General features: G+C 43.9%; 2 protein-coding genes across 2 annotated transcripts in view; one reads left to right on the forward strand and one right to left on the reverse strand.

Annotated features, from left to right (window-relative positions):
• The window catches only part of kcnh2b (potassium voltage-gated channel, subfamily H (eag-related), member 2b), a 317198-nt gene that overhangs the window by 108278 nt on the left and 191165 nt on the right, over positions 1-17755 (reverse strand). The window contains exon 4 of the mRNA XM_065019434.1: positions 2898-3047. Coding sequence (XP_064875506.1) covers positions 2898-3047 — 150 coding nt within the window. The remainder of the gene's footprint in view (positions 1-2897; positions 3048-17755) is intronic.
• Positions 6374-17755, forward strand: part of LOC135572129 (uncharacterized) — a gene marked incomplete at its 5' end in the record, with an annotated part of 32478 nt that continues 21096 nt past the window's right edge. Inside the window, 2 exons of the mRNA XM_065019156.1 lie at positions 6374-6569; positions 6902-7776. Coding sequence (XP_064875228.1) covers positions 6374-6569; positions 6902-7776 — 1071 coding nt within the window. The remainder of the gene's footprint in view (positions 6570-6901; positions 7777-17755) is intronic.

Raw genomic sequence — 17755 nt, forward strand, 5'->3', positions numbered from 1 at the left:
AATCTATGGATTTCACATGACTGGGCAGGAGCGCAGACATGGGTGGGCCTGAGAGGGCATAGACCCAACCACTTGGGAGCCAGGCCTATCCAATGGGGATCCAGGCCCAGGCAATCAGAATGAGTTTTTCCCCACAAAATGGCTTTGTTACAGACAGAAATATTCCTCAGCACCCCACCCCCTTCCCCATAGACGATCCCGCAGGTGAAGAAGCCAGATGTGGAGGTCCTGGGCTGGCTTGGTTACAAGTGGTCTGCGGTTGTGACATACTGCCAAATTCTCTAAAACTGCATTGAATGTGGCTTATGGTAGAGAAATTAACGTTGAATTCACTGGCAACAGCTCAATACTTTACATGTTGCGTTTATATTTTTGTTCAGCGTATATTTTTCAGCATTTTACTTAACCCCTGTGCAGTCTTAACATTCCGTACACTCCCCTTATCCTAAGTGTAAAAATGACATGCCTTCACCCCTAAAATAAAGCAGCTTAATTGAATTTTAAATGCAAAATCTATTTTGTGTGAAGAAACAACCTGTCATTCACCACAAACTTTGTGAATATGTGGGTTTTCCCTCTTCACAATGCAGAAAGACTGTATTTAATCAGTGGACACCACTAGCTTTAATTACAACACACCTGGCATCATTGTTTTCTTTACTAAAGTAGAGGTTTATTATTATTATTATTATTATTGATCAAGGTACTGCATAGGTGTAAATATATATATTTTTTGCAAGAGATGCATAAAGTAGTTTTGAATGATTTTATTTGTAACGCTTGTCGTCTGGGGAAGGAGAGGAGGACCAAGGTGCAGGGTGGTAAGTGTTCATATTATTTAATGAAATATGCAACACTAGACAAAACAACAAACACGACAAACAAACAGTCCTGAAAGGTGAAACAAAAACAGGAAACAGGAAACAACCACCCACAAAACACAATGGAAAACAGGCTACCTAAATATGGTTCTCAATCAGGGACAAGGATTGACAGCTGCCTCTGATTGAGAACCATATCAGGCTAAACATAGAAATAGAAAATCATAGACAAACTAACATAGACAACCCACCCAACTCATGCCCTGACCATACTAAAACAAAAGACAAAACAAAGGAACTAAGGTCAGAACATGACATTATTGAAGGGAAACAATGACAGTCCTGAACTTTTTTTGCAACATAGTGATATATTCTTATATACTGTACAATGAGGAATTCAACAACAAAATACTAGTCTTCTCCCATTTTTTGAACCATTATACATCTTGTGGGTGGGGGCAAACAACACCAATAAATAAGGATAAGATAATAGATACAAAACAAAAACGTGAAGAACATAAATCAATCAACTCTAATTAGCACATGTTGGACAGTATGCAAGTGTGTGTGCATGGACTTTGCAGCTGTATTTCTCACATGTGCAGCACATAGTATTTGCTTTACAGTCCTTCTTTGGGGGGCAGAATTGGCATCTCCTCCTCTTGCCTGCCCCAGCGGCAGCCTCAGGTGGATCAGGACAAGATTTAGCAGCCCCCTGAACAGCTTTCACAAGCGCTGCAGAGGCTGCTGTGCGGGGGAGGCGCTCCCTTCTTTGAATGTGTGGGGTTACAAGTGCCTTTTCCTGCCGCTCCAGGAACACCCTCCTCTTGTTCGGCCTATCAGGCATCCAGCTAGGGTTGATCATGTTCCATGTCACGAAGGCATTGTATGAGGACACATCAATGATGTTATGGAAGATGACCAGGGGCCAGCGGGCAGTCATCCTCCTGCAGATGTAAGTTCCAATCACCTTGTCCATGTTGTCCACGCCTCCTTTGTTGAGGTTGTAGTCCAGGATGATGGCTGGCTTCCTGTCTTCACGATCACTGTTCTCAGCCGTTTTGTGCAGTGTGCTCAGGAGGACCACATTCTTGTTCCTCTTTGCGAGGTAAGAAACTACAGTGGTGGTGGGGGTGATGGCAAACTTTGATGAGAAGGCCTCTCTCCCCCTTGTTGCGAGGAGGGCAGGGGGGAGCTCAAGCTTGTTCTTTCTAACTGTGCCAACCATGGGGATCTTCCTCTTCAGGAGCTGCTGGCTGAGTTCAATCAGTATGACACATAATCTCAATTTCTTATTGTGTGAGTGTGTGTGTCTTTGTGGTTTTTGTGGTGTGTAAATGATTTTATAACTGCCAGGTCAAAAATGCCCCTAAAACAATCTTTGTGCCCTGGTGGTGTACAGCTTTCATGGAAATATGAACAAAGGCGATGTTTCACTTTTTCTAATGTTGGGGTCACTCTAGGAAAAGTCATCAAATTTCAAGTTGAAAAAATAATAATTTAGGGGATTTTCTCTGCTGTTAAACATAGCGGCGAGTCATTTTTGACCCTTAAGACAAGGGTTAAATTAATGTTTTCCATTCAAATCAATTCAGAGAACAGCTACAATATGACATTGGGAGAGATCAGAGAAGATTAGGAGAGGCCATCCTGTACCTGTAGGGAGCCAGGGGGGAAGCTTGGGGTTAACTGTGAGGGGGCAGCTTGGGGTTACCTGTGGGGAGCCAGGGGGCAGCTTGGGGTTACCTGTGGGGAGCCAGGGGGAAGCTTGGGTTGCTTACCTGTGAGGAGCCAGGGGGCAGCTTGGGTTGCTTACCTGTGAGGAGCCAGGGGGCAGCTTGGGGTTACCTGTAGGGAGCATGGGGGAAGCTTGGATTGCTTCCTGTGAGGAGCCAGGGGGCAGCTTGGGGTTACCTGGGGGCATGGGGGAGCTTGGGTTGCTTACCTGTGAGGAGCCAGGGGGCAGCTTGGGGTTACCTGTGGGGGCATGGGGGAAGCTTGGGTTGCTTACCTGTGAGGAGCCAGGGGGCAGCTTGGGGTTACCTGTGGGGAGCCAGGGGGGAAGCTTGGGGTTACCTGTGGGGAGCCAGGGGGGAAGCTTGTGGTTGAGGTCCTGGTTGGGCTCTTTGTCGTCTGAAATGACCTGGAAGTTGAGGATGAACATGATCACCAGGCCATCTTCGTTCTTCACCGGCACCACATCCACCAGACACAGGAAACACACACCTGACAGAGAGACAGAAAGAGAGACACAAAACATAAACACACATAATGATGCACACACACCCCTCCCCCTGCCACATGTTATCCTGTATATGAAATGACTTAGGTTATACAGGGGATTGAAAATGCAGAATGAATTTTAGAGTGGATTAGTCTTTTTAAGTGGGATGGAAAAAAGAGAATGCGTAATGCATAAACACACACGTAGAAATTCACTTCATTGCATGATTTGCTTGAGCACATTCCTACATAAGACAACCACAGTGATTTCACTTCACAAGAGCGTGAAAAATCTATTTTACTGAGCATGAAATCAGACTTAATGGCCATATGTAGCTGTCCACCTACAGAGCCCTGTTTCAGTAGGTTTGAATAAATGACTGTTTCAGTAGGTTTGAATCAATGACTGTTTCAGTAGGTTTGAATAAGTGACTGTTTCAGTAGGTTTGAATCAATGACTGTTTCAGTAGGTTTGAATAAGTGACTGTTTCAGTAGGTTTGAATAAATGACTGTTTCAGTAGGGTTGAATGAAATGACTGTTTCAGTAGGGTTGAATGAAATGACTGTTTCAGTAGGGTTGAATGAAATGACTGTTTCAGTAGGGTTGAATGAAATGACTGTTTCAGTAGGGTTGAATGAAATGACCGTTTCAGTAGGGTTGAATGAAATGAAATGCAACATGTTGATTGGGTTTCAACGCCTGTAGCGGATGTCAGCAGTAACCCTGTGGACATTTCAATACTGTACTTTTATCAGCTCAGAAAGAAGTTAAGGCATAAAGCCTTTTTCTACCAACACAGCATCTGGTATTTACACTGTTAAAACAGCCAAAACACTCCGAAACATGGATCGCTTGCCAGTCTGTTTCTCATTCAGCCAAAATCAAGCTTCATTCATGAATACAGTAAGAATCAGGCATCCAATCAACGTTGTTTTTATTCATTCAAAGTATGAAAACATCAACAAGGTTGTAACTGATACCCCCACCAAAAAGACACAGTACAGTGACCCCACCGGTACGTCATGTATATCAATTGCTCCTCCTCAAACCTACAAGGAACCATAGAGATCCTATAAAATGACTCTAATTTCTAATTCCTCATTTCTAGTTCTAATTCCTAATTCTATGCAAGAAGCCTTCAACTGTACTGCACGTGTGAAACATAAATCCAAGGTTCTCATTTCTCAACGGCCTTCCAAGACAAATCATCACTACTCCTTCCTCTTAAAACCGTATCCTATCCTGCCCTACCTCACCAGATGCCCTTACCCTTACCTGGTCGGTAGTCAGTGACTGGAGCTGGGTTGGTGTTGGCATACAGGGTTAGCAAGGTGGACAGCAGCCACGGCAGTCTAAAGAGTAATGTACTGTGTTGTGGGCACACGAGTGAGTGTTCAGTCTAGCGCCCTGCCCACCCGTCATTCATCTCTGAGCCATCACACCACAGGAGCGTGGCCCATGGAAGGGATTGGACCTCTATGTAATCACCCACACGGATAAAAACAGGGAAAACTGTATTGAGGATTATAGGTCCCCACACAACCATCATCTGGCTCACGCCCTGTGTGTGTGTGTGTGTGTGTGCTTTTATTTTAACAATCTGATCAGAGGACACATGGCACTTTTTTTTACACAGTAGTTACACATAACAAACTAGAGTTATTTGATATACATTTATATACATTACATCTGGAGTTACAGACTGTGTGACATAGCAACATGGTCATGTTGGACAGTGTGTTATTACGCTGCGACTGCCTTTGTAACTACTCACTGCACCCTCAATTGTCTTAGCACCATTTGATCTATTTTCTTCATTCAACCTTTATTTAACTAGGCAAGTCAGTTAAGAACAAATTATGATATACAATGACGGCCTACCGAGGAACAATGGGTTAACTGCCTTGTTCAGGGGCAGAAGGGCAGATTTTTACCTTGTCAGCTCGGGGATTCGATCCAGCAATCTTTCGGTTACTGGCCCACCCCAATATATAAGATGTAATGTAATACAATATTTCATGAATTGATCTATTACGGACAGACATGAGGGTTTATACAGTAATCCTAGTAGATCCTATCTCCTTCTCTGGCCACTAATGCACACACACACTGTACCCTCCACAAAAACACAATTAAATCTCACACATAGGCTACGTTCAGGAAAAAACACGCACGCGCACACACACACACACTCACACACACACAGAGGATTAAAAAATAGTCGGGAAGAGGATTTGACTTCAATTCACTACGCTTTCTCTTTTTTTCATCCCACTTAAAAGGACTAATCCACCCTAAGACGCCGTCTGTGGGGCGGCTACACGTGTGTGTCCTGATTCTTTAAATGCCTGGAACATGAGTGATTTACGTATATTTAAGAGTATATGTGTTAGGTTACATTGAGGCCTATTTGTTCCATACCATGCCAAGGCATACAGCCCCAGCTCTCAATGCTAATACCTGAAAGATTAATGTAATCAGGGGACAAACTCACTTATCCAGGTGGCCAGCTGGCTGAAAGCCACAGAACTCAATCCAACATTTATAACCCGATAATCTAGTGCAGTTCTAACACTGACAGGACTTGTTTTCAAGATTTGGGTGCGTTTGGCACAATACGAGTCATGCAATTGGTCCACAGCACACTCTAGCCTGGTTGTCAGACTGTGTGCAACATAACTATATTGTGCTACCCTGGAAGAGTAGTAAAGCCGAGACTCCAACCGGTACTGGTCCACTCTGTTGATACATCACTATTCTTAAGCACTTCCATGAATTGGCATACCTCAAAGAGAAGAGAAAGAGAAGAGGAAGAGGAAGAGGAAGAGAAGAGGAAGAGAAGAGGAAGAGAAGAGAAAGAGAAGAGGAAGAGAAGAGGAAGAGAAGAGAAAGAGAAGAGGAAGAGAAGAGGAAGAGAAGAGAAAGAGAAGAGGAAGAGGAAAGAGAAGAGAAGAGAAGAGAAGAGGAAGAGAAGAGGAAGAGAAGAGGAAGAGAAGAGAAAGAGAAGAGGAAGAGAAGAGAAGAGAAGAGAAGAGAAAGAGAAGAGAGAAGAGGAAGAGAAGAGAAAGAGAAGAGAAGAGAAGAAGAGAAAGAGAAGAGGAAGAGAGAAGAGAAGAGAAGAGAAGAGAAGAGGAAGAGAAAGAAGAGGAAGAGAAGAGGAGAAGAAGAAAGAGAAGAGGAAGAGAAGAGAAAGAGAAGAGGAAGAGAAGAGAAGAGAAGAGAAAGAGAAGAGAAGAGAAAGAAGAGAAGAGGAAGAGAAAGAGAAGAGAGAAGAGAAAGAGAAGAGAAAGAAAGAGAAAGAGAAGAGGAAGAGAAGAGAAAGAGAAGAGAAAGAAAGAGGAAGAGAAGAGGAAGAGAAGAGGAAGAGAAGAGGAAAGAGAAGAGAAGAGAAGAGAAAGAGAAGAGGAAGAGAAGAGAAAGAGAAGAGAAGAGAAGAGAGAAAGAGAAGAGAAAGAGAAGAGGAAGAGAAGAGAAAGAGAAGAGAAGAGAAGAGAAAGAGAAGAGAAGAGAAGAGAAAGAGAAGAGGAAGAGAAGAGAAAGAGAAGAGGAAGAGAAGAGAAGAGAAGAGAAGAGAAGAGAAGAGAAGAGGAAGAGAAAGAGAAGAGAAGAGAAAGAGAAGAGAAGAGAAGAGGAAGAGAAGAGAAGAGAAAGAGGAAGAGAAGAGAGAAGAGAAGAGGAAGAGAAGAGGAAGAGAAGAGAAAGAGAAGAGAAAGAGAAGAGGAAGAGAAGAGGAAGAGAAGAGAAGAGAAGAGAAGAGGAAGAGAAGAAGAGAAGAGGAAGAGAAGAGGAAGAGAAGAGAAAGAGAAAGAGAAGAGAAGAGGAAGAGAAGAGAAAGGAAGAGAAGAGAAGAAGAGAAGAGGAAGAGAAGAGAAAGAGAAGAGAAGAGGAAGAGAAAGAGGAAGAGAAGAGAAGAGAAAGAGAAAGAGAAGAGAAAGAGAAGAGAAGAGAAGAAGAAAGAGAAAGAAGAGAAGAGGAAGAGAAGAGAAAGAGAAGAGGAAGAGAAGAGAAAGAGAAGAGGAAGAGAAGAGAAAGAGAAGAGGAAGAGAAGAGAAAGAGAAGAGGAAGAGAAGAGAAAGAGAAGAGGAAGAGAAGAGAAAGAGAAGAGAAAGAGAAGAGAAAGAGAAGAGGAAGAGGAAGAGAAGAGGAAGAGAAGAGGAAGAGAAGAGGAAGAGAAGAGGAAGAAAGAGGAAGAGAAGAGAAAGAAGAGAGAAGAGAAGAGAAAGAGAAGAGAAGAGAAGAGAAAGAGAAGAGAAGAGAAGAGAAAGAGAAGAGGAAGAGAAGAGAAAGAGAAGAGAAAGAGAAGAGAGGAAGAGAAGAGAAAGAGAAGAGAAGAAGAGGAAGAGAAGAGAAGAGAGAAGAGAAGAGAAGAGAAGAGAAGAGAAGAGAAGAGAAGAAGAAGAAAGAGAAGAGAAGAGAAGAGAAGAGAAGAGAAGAGAAGAGAAGAGAAGAGGAAGAGAAGAGAAGAGGAAGAGAAGAGGAAGAGAAGAGAAAGAGAAGAGGAAGAGAAGAGGAAGAGAAGAGGAAGAGAAGAGAAAGAGAAGAGGAAGAGAAGAGGAAGAGAAGAGGAAGAGAAGAGAAAGAGAAGAGGAAGAGAAGAGAAAGAGAAGAGGAAGAGAAGAGAAAGAGAAGAGGAAGAGAAGAGGAAGAGAAGAGAAAGAGAAGAGGAAGAGAAGAGAAGAGAAGAGAAAGAGAAGAGAAAGAGAAGAGAAAGAGAAGAGAAAGAGAAGAGAAAGAGAAGAGAAAGAGAAGAGGAAGAGAAGAGGAAGAGAAAGAGGAAGAGAAGAGGAAGAGAAGAGAAAGAGAAGAGAAAGAGAAGAGAAAGAGAAGAGGAAGAGAGAAGAGAAAGAGAAGAGAAAGAGAAGAGGAAGAGAAGAGAGAAGAGGAAGAGAAGAGGAAGAGAAGAGGAAGAGAAGAGAAGAGAAGAGAAAGAGAAGAGAAAGAGAAGAGGAAGAGGAAGAGAAGAGAAAGAGAAGAGGAAGAGAAGAGGAAGAGGAAGAGAAGAGGAAGAGAAGAGGAAGAGAAGAGGAAGAGAAGAGAAAGAGAAGAGGAAGAGAAGAGGAAGAGGAAGAGAAAGAGAAGAGGAAGAGAAGAGGAAGAGAAGAGGAAGAGAAGAGGAAGAGGAAGAGAAGAGAAGAGGAAGAGAAGAGGAAGAGAAGAGAAAGAGAAGAGGAAGAGAAGAGGAAGAGAAGAGGAAGAGAAGAGAAAGAGAAGAGGAAGAGAAGAGGAAGAGAAGAGGAAGAGGAAGAGAAGAGAAAGAGAAGAGAAAGAGAAGAGAAAGAGAAGAGGAAGAGAAGAGGAAGAGAAGAGGAAGAGAAGAGGAAGAGAAGAGAAAGAGAAGAGGAAGAGAAGAGGAAGAGAAGAGGAAGAGAAGAGGAAGAAAAGAGGAAGAGAAGAGGAAGAGAAGAGAAAGAGAAGAGGAAGTTGAGAGAACATGGCGTTCAGAACGTAGCCAAACGTTTAGCCAACAGAAGGCACCCATGCAGCGTAAAGGGTGCCACTATGTCAAACCCATCCTACTCTATGAGTATTTCAACGAGAATTGCAGAGGCGATAGGTCGGAGTACGGAACGGATTATACCACGTCCATTTTAGAAAAGCTTACAGGGGATGAGAGGGGATTAAGAGAACTGACAACATGGCTTGGGCCTCCCCCCAAGGTAACCCTTACCTACCGCTGTGCCCCTGTCAAAAAATGAAATGCTCTCTTCGCCCCGTGATGTGTGGGATTAGGGCCTAGTCGTGTAATCTCCAGCAGGGAACAAGTGGATTGAGGATAACAGATTAAGCTAGACATTCCTTTTCTTCCTTTGGGTGGGTCAAGGGGGCAGAGCTGAGCTCGGGGACGGCAAGATTGACAGATGATGAAGAAGAAGTATCCATCACTTTGAATGAAATGATTGTCCTTGCGTATCACTTTGTTGTCATGATCAAGTCTATACAGGATGTGACAGTGACACAATGTTCATAGTCACTAATGAAAGGCTGTTCATTTATTAATGACTCGACAGGCAATTGGTGACAAAAATAGACGGCGTCTATGAGCTGAGGCGAACTGAATAAAAGACTTGACGAGAAAATAAGGTGAAGAGGAAAGGAGAGAGAGGTGTGACAGAGTAAGTGAGACACCTTTGTGGAGAGAATACAAGATTTAAGTGACAATACACGACATTAGAGACTTTTAAAGTGAATTTGTCCAAATAATTATTTTGTGTCAATGCAGAGCCAGAATCACAGAATCACTAAGTACAGTATGGGATGGATCTAGTTGGGTTTTCTCTTAGGACGCTTTTGTATTTCCAAGGATAACACTGCCCTCTAGTGGCCAACAGACGGTACATGCACCAGGGTAAGATTGTAGTGGCATACAGTCAAACCCCTCGAGCAAACAGCGGCGTAGCAAAGCCAGTAGTTCATGTTTAAGTCTGTGCAAAGTCGTATGGGCCAACAGTAAACAAGACACGTTCTCTTAAAAAAATACACATTAGGGAAAATGACAACACAGTGGTTGGTGCTACAATCCAGCAGGACACGCCACACAACAGCACAGATTATCATTGAATATCAATAACTATCCGACTACCCAGATCAACCAAGAGGACAGCTACCTAAAAGCCACTGCGAAAAAAAATGCATTTCTCAAGTGAAGTAGTGCTCAAGTGCACTATGTAAAATAATTCAAAGAACAGTCACCTTCAAGCTGTGATGTAACACATGCAGCCTTGTTGCCACCAGTGAGGATATACTGCCAAAATGTTTCACACATTCAATTTTCAATGATGCTGACACCCGTCACTAATAAATGCAGCTCACAGAGGGAATAAAACCACTTTAGGTCTCAATCCTTCCTCAAAGACAAAGAGGTTATTTTGTTGCTCTGGGAGATGACAGGTTGCTCTGGGAGATGACAGGTTGCTCTGGGAGATGACAGGTTGCTCTGGGAGATGACAGAAGCATCACACAGAAGGAGGATGTCTCAAAAAGAGAGACAATGAATATCTCCCATTTCCTCTCATACTGAAATCTTCCCTTTCGCTCAAACTGACACACACGAACCTCATTCACACACACACGTTTTACTATGCCTTGTGGGGACCTAAAATGTATTTCCTTTCAAAATCCTATTTTCCCTAACCCTAAAGGGTCATCCACACCAAGGATGATAACTATGACGATAACAATAATACAAATTTAAAATATATCATTCAAGTGCCAGGGACGTTAACACTATAACGACAACTACAAAAAGACTGGAGAACGATAACAAGAGCTATCGTTTGGATGACTTTCAGAGCGATTTTTCCCCCTGTCCCTCCGATGACGATGAAACATTGTTATTGACAACCAATAAAAACGAGTTCTATTGAAGCGTTCTTGGTTCTAGGTCCGCAAGTCTGCTCGGAGAGGAGACCCTCGAACGAACCACTGTGCTCTCACGAGTTCACATTGTGTTGTAGCAAAACAGAATATGAGCTCGCTAGATTAGGATGGTTTGTACGGGGCTATGAAGAGGAGGCAGAGCACAGGCTAAACTTGGCTGAATAGCTGGGCATTGTGTGAGCATATTGTTGGCCACATGAATTAGAGGACTACTTACATTTACATTTAAGTCATTTAGCAGACGCTCTTATCCAGAGCGACTTACAAATTGGTGCATTCACCTTATGACCTCCAGTGGAACAGTAGTGCATCTAAATCTTTTCAGGGGGAGGGGGGGTGAGATGGATTACTTTATCCTATCCTAGGTATTCCTTAAAGAGGTGGGGTTTCAGGTGTCTCCGGAAGGTGGTGATTGACTCCGCTGTCCTGGCGTCGTGAGGGAGTTTGTTCCACCATTGGGGGGCCAGAGCAGCGAACAGTTTTGACTGGGCTGAGCGGGAACTGTACTTCCTCAGTGGTAGGGAGGCGAGCAGGCCAGAGGTGGATGAACGCAGTGCCCTTGTTTGGGTGTAGGGCCTGATCAGAGCCTGGAGGTACTGAGGTGCCGTTCCCCTCACAGCTCCGTAGGCAAGCACCATGGTCTTGTAGCGGATGCGAGCTTCAACTGGAAGCCAGTGGAGGGAGCGGAGGAGCGGGGTGACGTGAGAGAACTTGGGAAGGTTGAACACCAGACGGACTGCGGCGTTCTGGATGAGTTGTAGGGGTTTAATGGCACAGGCAGGGAGCCCAGCCAACAGCGAGTTGCAGTAATCCAGACGGGAGATGACAAGTGCCTGGATTAGGACCTGCGCCGCTTCCTGTGTGAGGCAGGGTCGTACTCTGCGGATGTTGTAGAGCATGAACCTACAGGAACGGGCCACCGCCTTGATGTTAGTTGAGAACGACAGGGTGTTGTCCAGGATCACGCCAAGGTTCTTAGCGCTCTGGGAGGAGGACACAATGGAGTTGTCAACCGTGATGGCGAGATCATGGAACGGGCAGTCCTTCCCCGGGAGGAAGAGCAGCTCCGTCTTGCCGAGGTTCAGCTTGAGGTGGTGATCCGTCATCCACACGGATATGTCTGCCAGACATGCAGAGATGCGATTCGCCACCTGGTCATCAGAAGGGGAAAGGAGAAGATTAATTGTGTGTCGTCTGCATAGCAATGATAGGAGAGACCATGTGAGGTTATGACAGAGCCAAGTGACTTGGTGTATAGCGAGAATAGGAGAGGGCCTAGAACAGAGCCCTGGGGGACACCAGTGGTGAGAGCACGTGGTGTGGAGACGGATTCTCGCCACGCCACCTGGTAGGAGCGACCTGTCAGGTAGGACGCAATCCAAGCGTGGGCCGCGCCGGAGATGCCCAACTCGGAGAGGGTGGAGAGGAGGATCTGATGGTTCACAGTATCGAAGGCAGCCGATAGGTCTAGAAGGATGAGAGCAGAGGAGAGAGAGTTAGCTTTAGCAGTGCGGAGCGCCTCCGTGATACAGAGAAGAGCAGTCCAGTTGAATGACTAGTCTTGAAACCTGACTGATTTGGATCAAGAAGGTCATTCTGAGAGAGATAGCGGGAGAGCTGGCCAAGGACGGCACGTTCAAGAGTTTTGGAGAGAAAAGAAAGAAGGGATACTGGTCTGTAGTTGTTGACATCGGAGGGATCGAGTGTAGGTTTTTTCAGAAGGGGTGCAACTCTCGCTCTCTTGAAGACGGAAGGGACGTAGCCAGCGGTCAGGGATGAGTTGATGAGCGAGGTGAGGTAAGGGAGAAGGTCTCCGGAAATGGTCTGGAGAAGAGAGGAGGGGATAGGGTCAAGCGGGCAGGTTGTTGGGCGGCCGGCCGTCACAAGACGCGAGATTTCATCTGGAGAGAGAGGGGAGAAAGAGGTCAGAGCACAGGGTAGGGCAGTGTGAGCAGAACCAGCGGTGTCGTTTGACTTAGCAAACGAGGATCGGATGTCGTCGACCTTCTTTTCAAAATGGTTGACGAAGTCATCTGCAGAGAGGGAGGAGGGGGGGGGGGAGGGGGAGGAGGATTCAGGAGGGAGGAGAAGGTTGCAAAGAGCTTCCTAGGGGGGGAATACTTGGGGGGAATAATGATCCATGACCAACAGCGCATAAGAAGGCAATCTTCCAATGGTATAGACCTATCTGTTACCGCTGATACAGCCTGACAAATACACACTAAAGTCTAATGTGCCTTTCTGGATCTTGTAAACTGTCGAGAAAAGACCCATTACTGATCCATTACCGATCCAAATGGTTGCCTAGGCTACTTTATTATTTCGGACGAAACATGCATTCAAAACACAGTGCTTTTTAGCGGTTGTTTAAATGGCTTTTTTCACTGCAGTTTAAACAGCCTAGATTATAATTTACACACTAGAAGAAAAAACATGAAATGCATTTTGCTGTTATAGCCTAGGTATGATACTTTTCTTGTCGAGCTGCGTGCCCGCGGGGACTGCGAGAGCAGATTATCACAGGCTCCCTGTCATTTCATAATCTGATTCAAAAAATATTTCACTGTGGAAATTCATTGGGTATCGGCTATTTACTTCAGTATAGGCTATTCGTTTCGGTATTAAGCCTAATATTTAGCCAACGAATGATGGGTTGAAAACTAATTTAGGCTACTCATCTTTAGTCTGTATTCACGGTTCCCTTTGCGCAATTACGCAGCTGTCCTCTCTGCTGCCTCTCAGCTACATATATTCCCCTTAGCTCTTGGAGTCACAGGAAAAGATAGACTACAACAACTTGTTGTACACTTAATTTGAGATTTGATTCAGTACTACTAGCCTATCGAGGAGAGATTTCAGCTTGCCCTTTGCTCAATGTAAAATAGGACCGTTTGAAAGGAGAGAGGGGATATGGTGTGATGAAAATACACCGTATGAGTAGCCTGCTAATGTAACTTTCTGGACCTTGTAAACTGTCGAGAATAGACCCATAATTTATCCAAATGGTTGCATAATCAGGCATAAGCATCCAAAACAGGACGTTTGAGCGATAATTAAAATTTGCCTACTTCACTGCAGTTTAGAGCCCTAGACAACAATAGGCCTGATCGATCGTGGCGCTTTGCGTGTCCGGGACTGCTGAGCGTCAACTGGAGAAAACATATAATTATCTGTAAACTTTTCTTCTTGCACTTTGACATGTAAATATTTATAGCCCTACTATTTAGCTAATGAATGGCCTAATATCTAGCTAATATTTAGCTTCTTACTTCGGGTACACATCTCTAGCCTCTCTCTTCCAACTGTTCCCGTGTACAATTGGCTAATGACTATGCAAGCCTCTCCACTATTCCGCTTCACGTGAAATCCCAGGAAAAGCTATAGGTTACAAAAGGAGATGCATTTTTTAAATGTGCTTAATAGCCTTTTGGTGGAGAGAAGCAGGCTTTCTATTGTTAACTGTTGAACGTAAAATAGGCCTAGGCCAAATTAACCGTTAGGGGAAAGTTAAAGACAAAGAGTGCATTGGTGTGATCACTTTAGCCAGTGATGATACATTACATTGTTGCATTGATGCATTGCAAATGGTTGCAGAGAGAAAAGCACAGTGAAAAAGAAAATCCAAACGAATTGACAATCATTAGAAAAAATGGAAACCACTTGCAAACCACTTGAGCAATGAGACAACCCACTGGACACAGCCATCAGTTCAACGTCTATTCCACTAACGTAATTTCATTGAACGTGGAAAAAGGATGAGTGGGAAGCAATGAGATTATGTCAAAGATAAGAAGGCTAAACAGCATTTATAGTAACCAAATCAAAATATACTTTAGATTTGCTTTTACCTTAATGTAATTAGGCAAAGCCATTTAAGAACAAATTCTTATTTTCAATGTTGGCCTACCGAGGAACAGTGGGTTAACTGCCTTGTTCAGGGGCAGAAGGGCAGATTTGTACCTTGTCAGCTCGGGGATTCGATCTTGCAACCTTTCGGGTTACTTGTCCAACGCTCTAACCACTAGGGTACCTGCCGCCCGATTATTCAAAGTAGCCACCCTTTGCCTTGGTGACAACTCTGCACACTCTTCACATTCATCAAGGCAAAGGGTGGCTACTTGGAAGAATCTAAAATATATTTGGATTTGTTTAACACTTTTTTTGATTCCATATATGTTATTTCATAGTTTTGATAAAATATTAAACTAAAGAAAAACCCTTGAATGAGTAGGTGTGTCCAAACTTTTGACTGGTACTGTATATTGAAGAAGTAATGGTGTCACAGGTGGTTGGTGGCACCTTAATTGGGGAGAACAGGCTCATGGGAATGGCTGGAGCAGAATAAGTGGAATTGTATATCAAACACAAGTATATCAAACACATGGTTTCCATGTGTTTGATGCCATTCCATTCGCTCCGTTCCAGCCATTATTATGAGCCGTCCTCCCCTCAGCAGCCTCCACTGATGGTGTGTTACCACCTTATTAAAACGCCTACAGCCCTGCAGTTGGATGCATTGATCAGTTGATTGACAGGTGTATTGCAGAACAATAAATTGTCAGCTGGTGTGGTTGCTTGCCAACGTTATCGTTATAGTTATGTTATAGTTATCGTCCTTGGTGTGGATGGCCCTTTACACTAACCACTAAGCCTAAAATAGCCTTTGTACTCATGGGGACCAGTACTCATGGGGACCAGGACTCATGGGGACCCACCCCACAGGCTGAAATATTGGCTATGAGTCAAAGTTGGCAAATGATTTCCCCTGCCTTGACATTTCCTAAGGCAACAGAGCCCCACGTATATCCACAGCCCTCTGGTTAAACTGACAACCCTGGAACACTGACATATTGACACAAGTGTCATGTCCTCCACCAGTGGAAAAACATTTGAATCATAAGGATCCGTACAAACTCACCATACAAGCTTACACACACACACACACACACATGCACACATGAACGCACATTCTGAACTTGGACCACTTGGGGGCAGAGCATGACAAGTTGTCACGGACTCCCACGTCTTTGAATGAGGTAAATCCTTTGTGCTATACAGAGTCAATCAATTGCACGTGAAGATCCAACCATCCATAGAAATAGAAATTCCATTCTATTCTATGCATTCAGCCAACCACACAGAGCATAGTAAATGTAGCATGCTTTAGTCAGTGAAACATGAAATCACATCTGGAATTGATTGGTCCGTGGCTTACAGGTGTATTGTTCAGGGCCAGTAGACCCCTTCACTTTTACAACATTTTGTTACATTGCAGACTTATTCTAAAATGGATTCAATATCCCCCCCCCCCCTCATCAATCTACACACAGTACCCCATAATTACATTTTTGCAACAAAAAATAAATAATACAGACGCCTCACAAGTCCTCAACTGGCAGCTTTATTAAATAGTACCCGCAAAACACCAGTCTCAACGTCAACAGTGAAGAGGCGATTCCGGGATGCTGGCCTAGGCAGAGTTCCTCTGTCCAGTGTCTGTGTTATTTTGCCCATCTTAATCCAGTCTGAGATATGGCTTTTTCTTTGCAAATCTGCCTCGAAGGTCAGCATCCCAGAGTCGCCTCTTCACTGTTGAGGTTGAGACTGGTGTTCTGCGGGTACTATTTAATGAGGCTGCCAGTTGAGGCGTCTGTTTCTAATGTACTTGTCCTCTTGCTCAGTTGTGCACCGGGGCCTCCCACTCCTTTTTATATTCTGGTTAGAGCCAGTTTGTGCTGTTCTGTGAAGGGAGGAGTACACAGCGTTGTACGAGATCTTCAGTTTCTTGGCAATTTCTCGCATGGAATAGCCTTCATTTCTCAGAACAAGAATAGGCTAACGAGTGTCAGAAGAAATTACTTTGTTTCTGGCCATTTTGAGCCTGTAATTGAACCCACAAATGCTTATGTTCCAGATACTCAACTAGTCTAAAGAAACGGCCAGTTGTATTGCTTCTTTAATCAGAACAAAAGTTTTCAGCTGTGCTAACATAATTGCAAAAGGGGTTTCTAATGATCAATTAGCCTTTTAAAATGATAAACTTGGATTAGCTAACACAACGTGCCTTTGGAACACAGGAGTGATGGTTGCTGAAAATGGGCCTCTGCATGCCTATTGTCACGATCGTCATAAGGAACGGACCAAAATGCAGCGTGGTATGTGTTCATGATCATTTTTTAATTAAAGAAAGCACTAAACACTGAATACAAACTATACAAAACAATAAACGAATAACGACCGTGAAGCTATAATGAGAACTGTGCTGACACAAGCAACTAACATAGACAATCACCCACAAACAAACAGTGAAACCCAGGCTACCTAAGTATGATTCTCAATCAGAGACAACTAATGACACCTGCCTCTGATTGAGAACCATACTAGGCCGAAACATAGAAATCCCCAAATCATAGAAAAACAAACATAGACTGCCCACCCCAACTCACGCCCTGACCATACTAAATAATGACAAAACAAAGGAAATAAAGGTCAGAACGTGACACCTATGTAGATATTCCATTTAAAAAATCTGCAGTTTCCAGCTACAATAGTCATTTACAACATTAAAATGTCTACACTGTATTTCTGATCAATTTGATGTTATTTTCTTTCAAAAACAAGGACATTTCTAAGTGAACCCAAACTAATGAATGGTAGTGTATATTTTGATTTGTTTAACACCTTTTTGGTTATTACATGATTCCATATGTGTTATTTCATAGTTTTGATGTCTTCACAATTATTCTACAGTGTAGAAAACAGTAAAAATAAAGAAAAACCCCGGAATGAGAACTTTTGACTGGTACTGTATGTAAATATGGTATTGGAACTGACCTGAGCTTTTTACTTTCTTATTTCTTATTTTTGTTCTACCTTATGTCATTTGTTTGCGCTACATTGATGTTAAAAAATATATATATATATTTTACCCCCTTTTCTCCCCAATTTCGTGGTATCCAATTGTTAGTAGTTACTATCTTGTCTCACCACTACAACTCCCGTACGGGCTCGGGAGAAACAAAGGTTTGAAAGCCATGCATCCTCCGAAACACAACTCAACCAAGCCGTACTGCTCCTTAACACAGCGCGCATCCAACCCGGAAGCCAGCCGTACCAATGTGTCGGAGGAAACACCATGCACCTGGCGACCTGGTTAGCATGCACTGCGCCCGGCCCGCCACAGGAGTCGCTAGTTTGCGATGAGACAAGGACATCCCTACCGGCCATGCCCTCCCTAACCCGGACAACGCTAGGCCAATTGTGCGTCGCCCCACGGACATCCCGGTCGCGGCCGGCTGCGACAGAGCCTGGGCGCAAACCCAGAGTCTCTGG

The sequence above is a fragment of the Oncorhynchus nerka genome, linkage group LG6, assembly GCF_034236695.1.
Source record: "Oncorhynchus nerka isolate Pitt River linkage group LG6, Oner_Uvic_2.0, whole genome shotgun sequence".
Taxonomy (NCBI): domain Eukaryota; kingdom Metazoa; phylum Chordata; class Actinopteri; order Salmoniformes; family Salmonidae; genus Oncorhynchus; species Oncorhynchus nerka.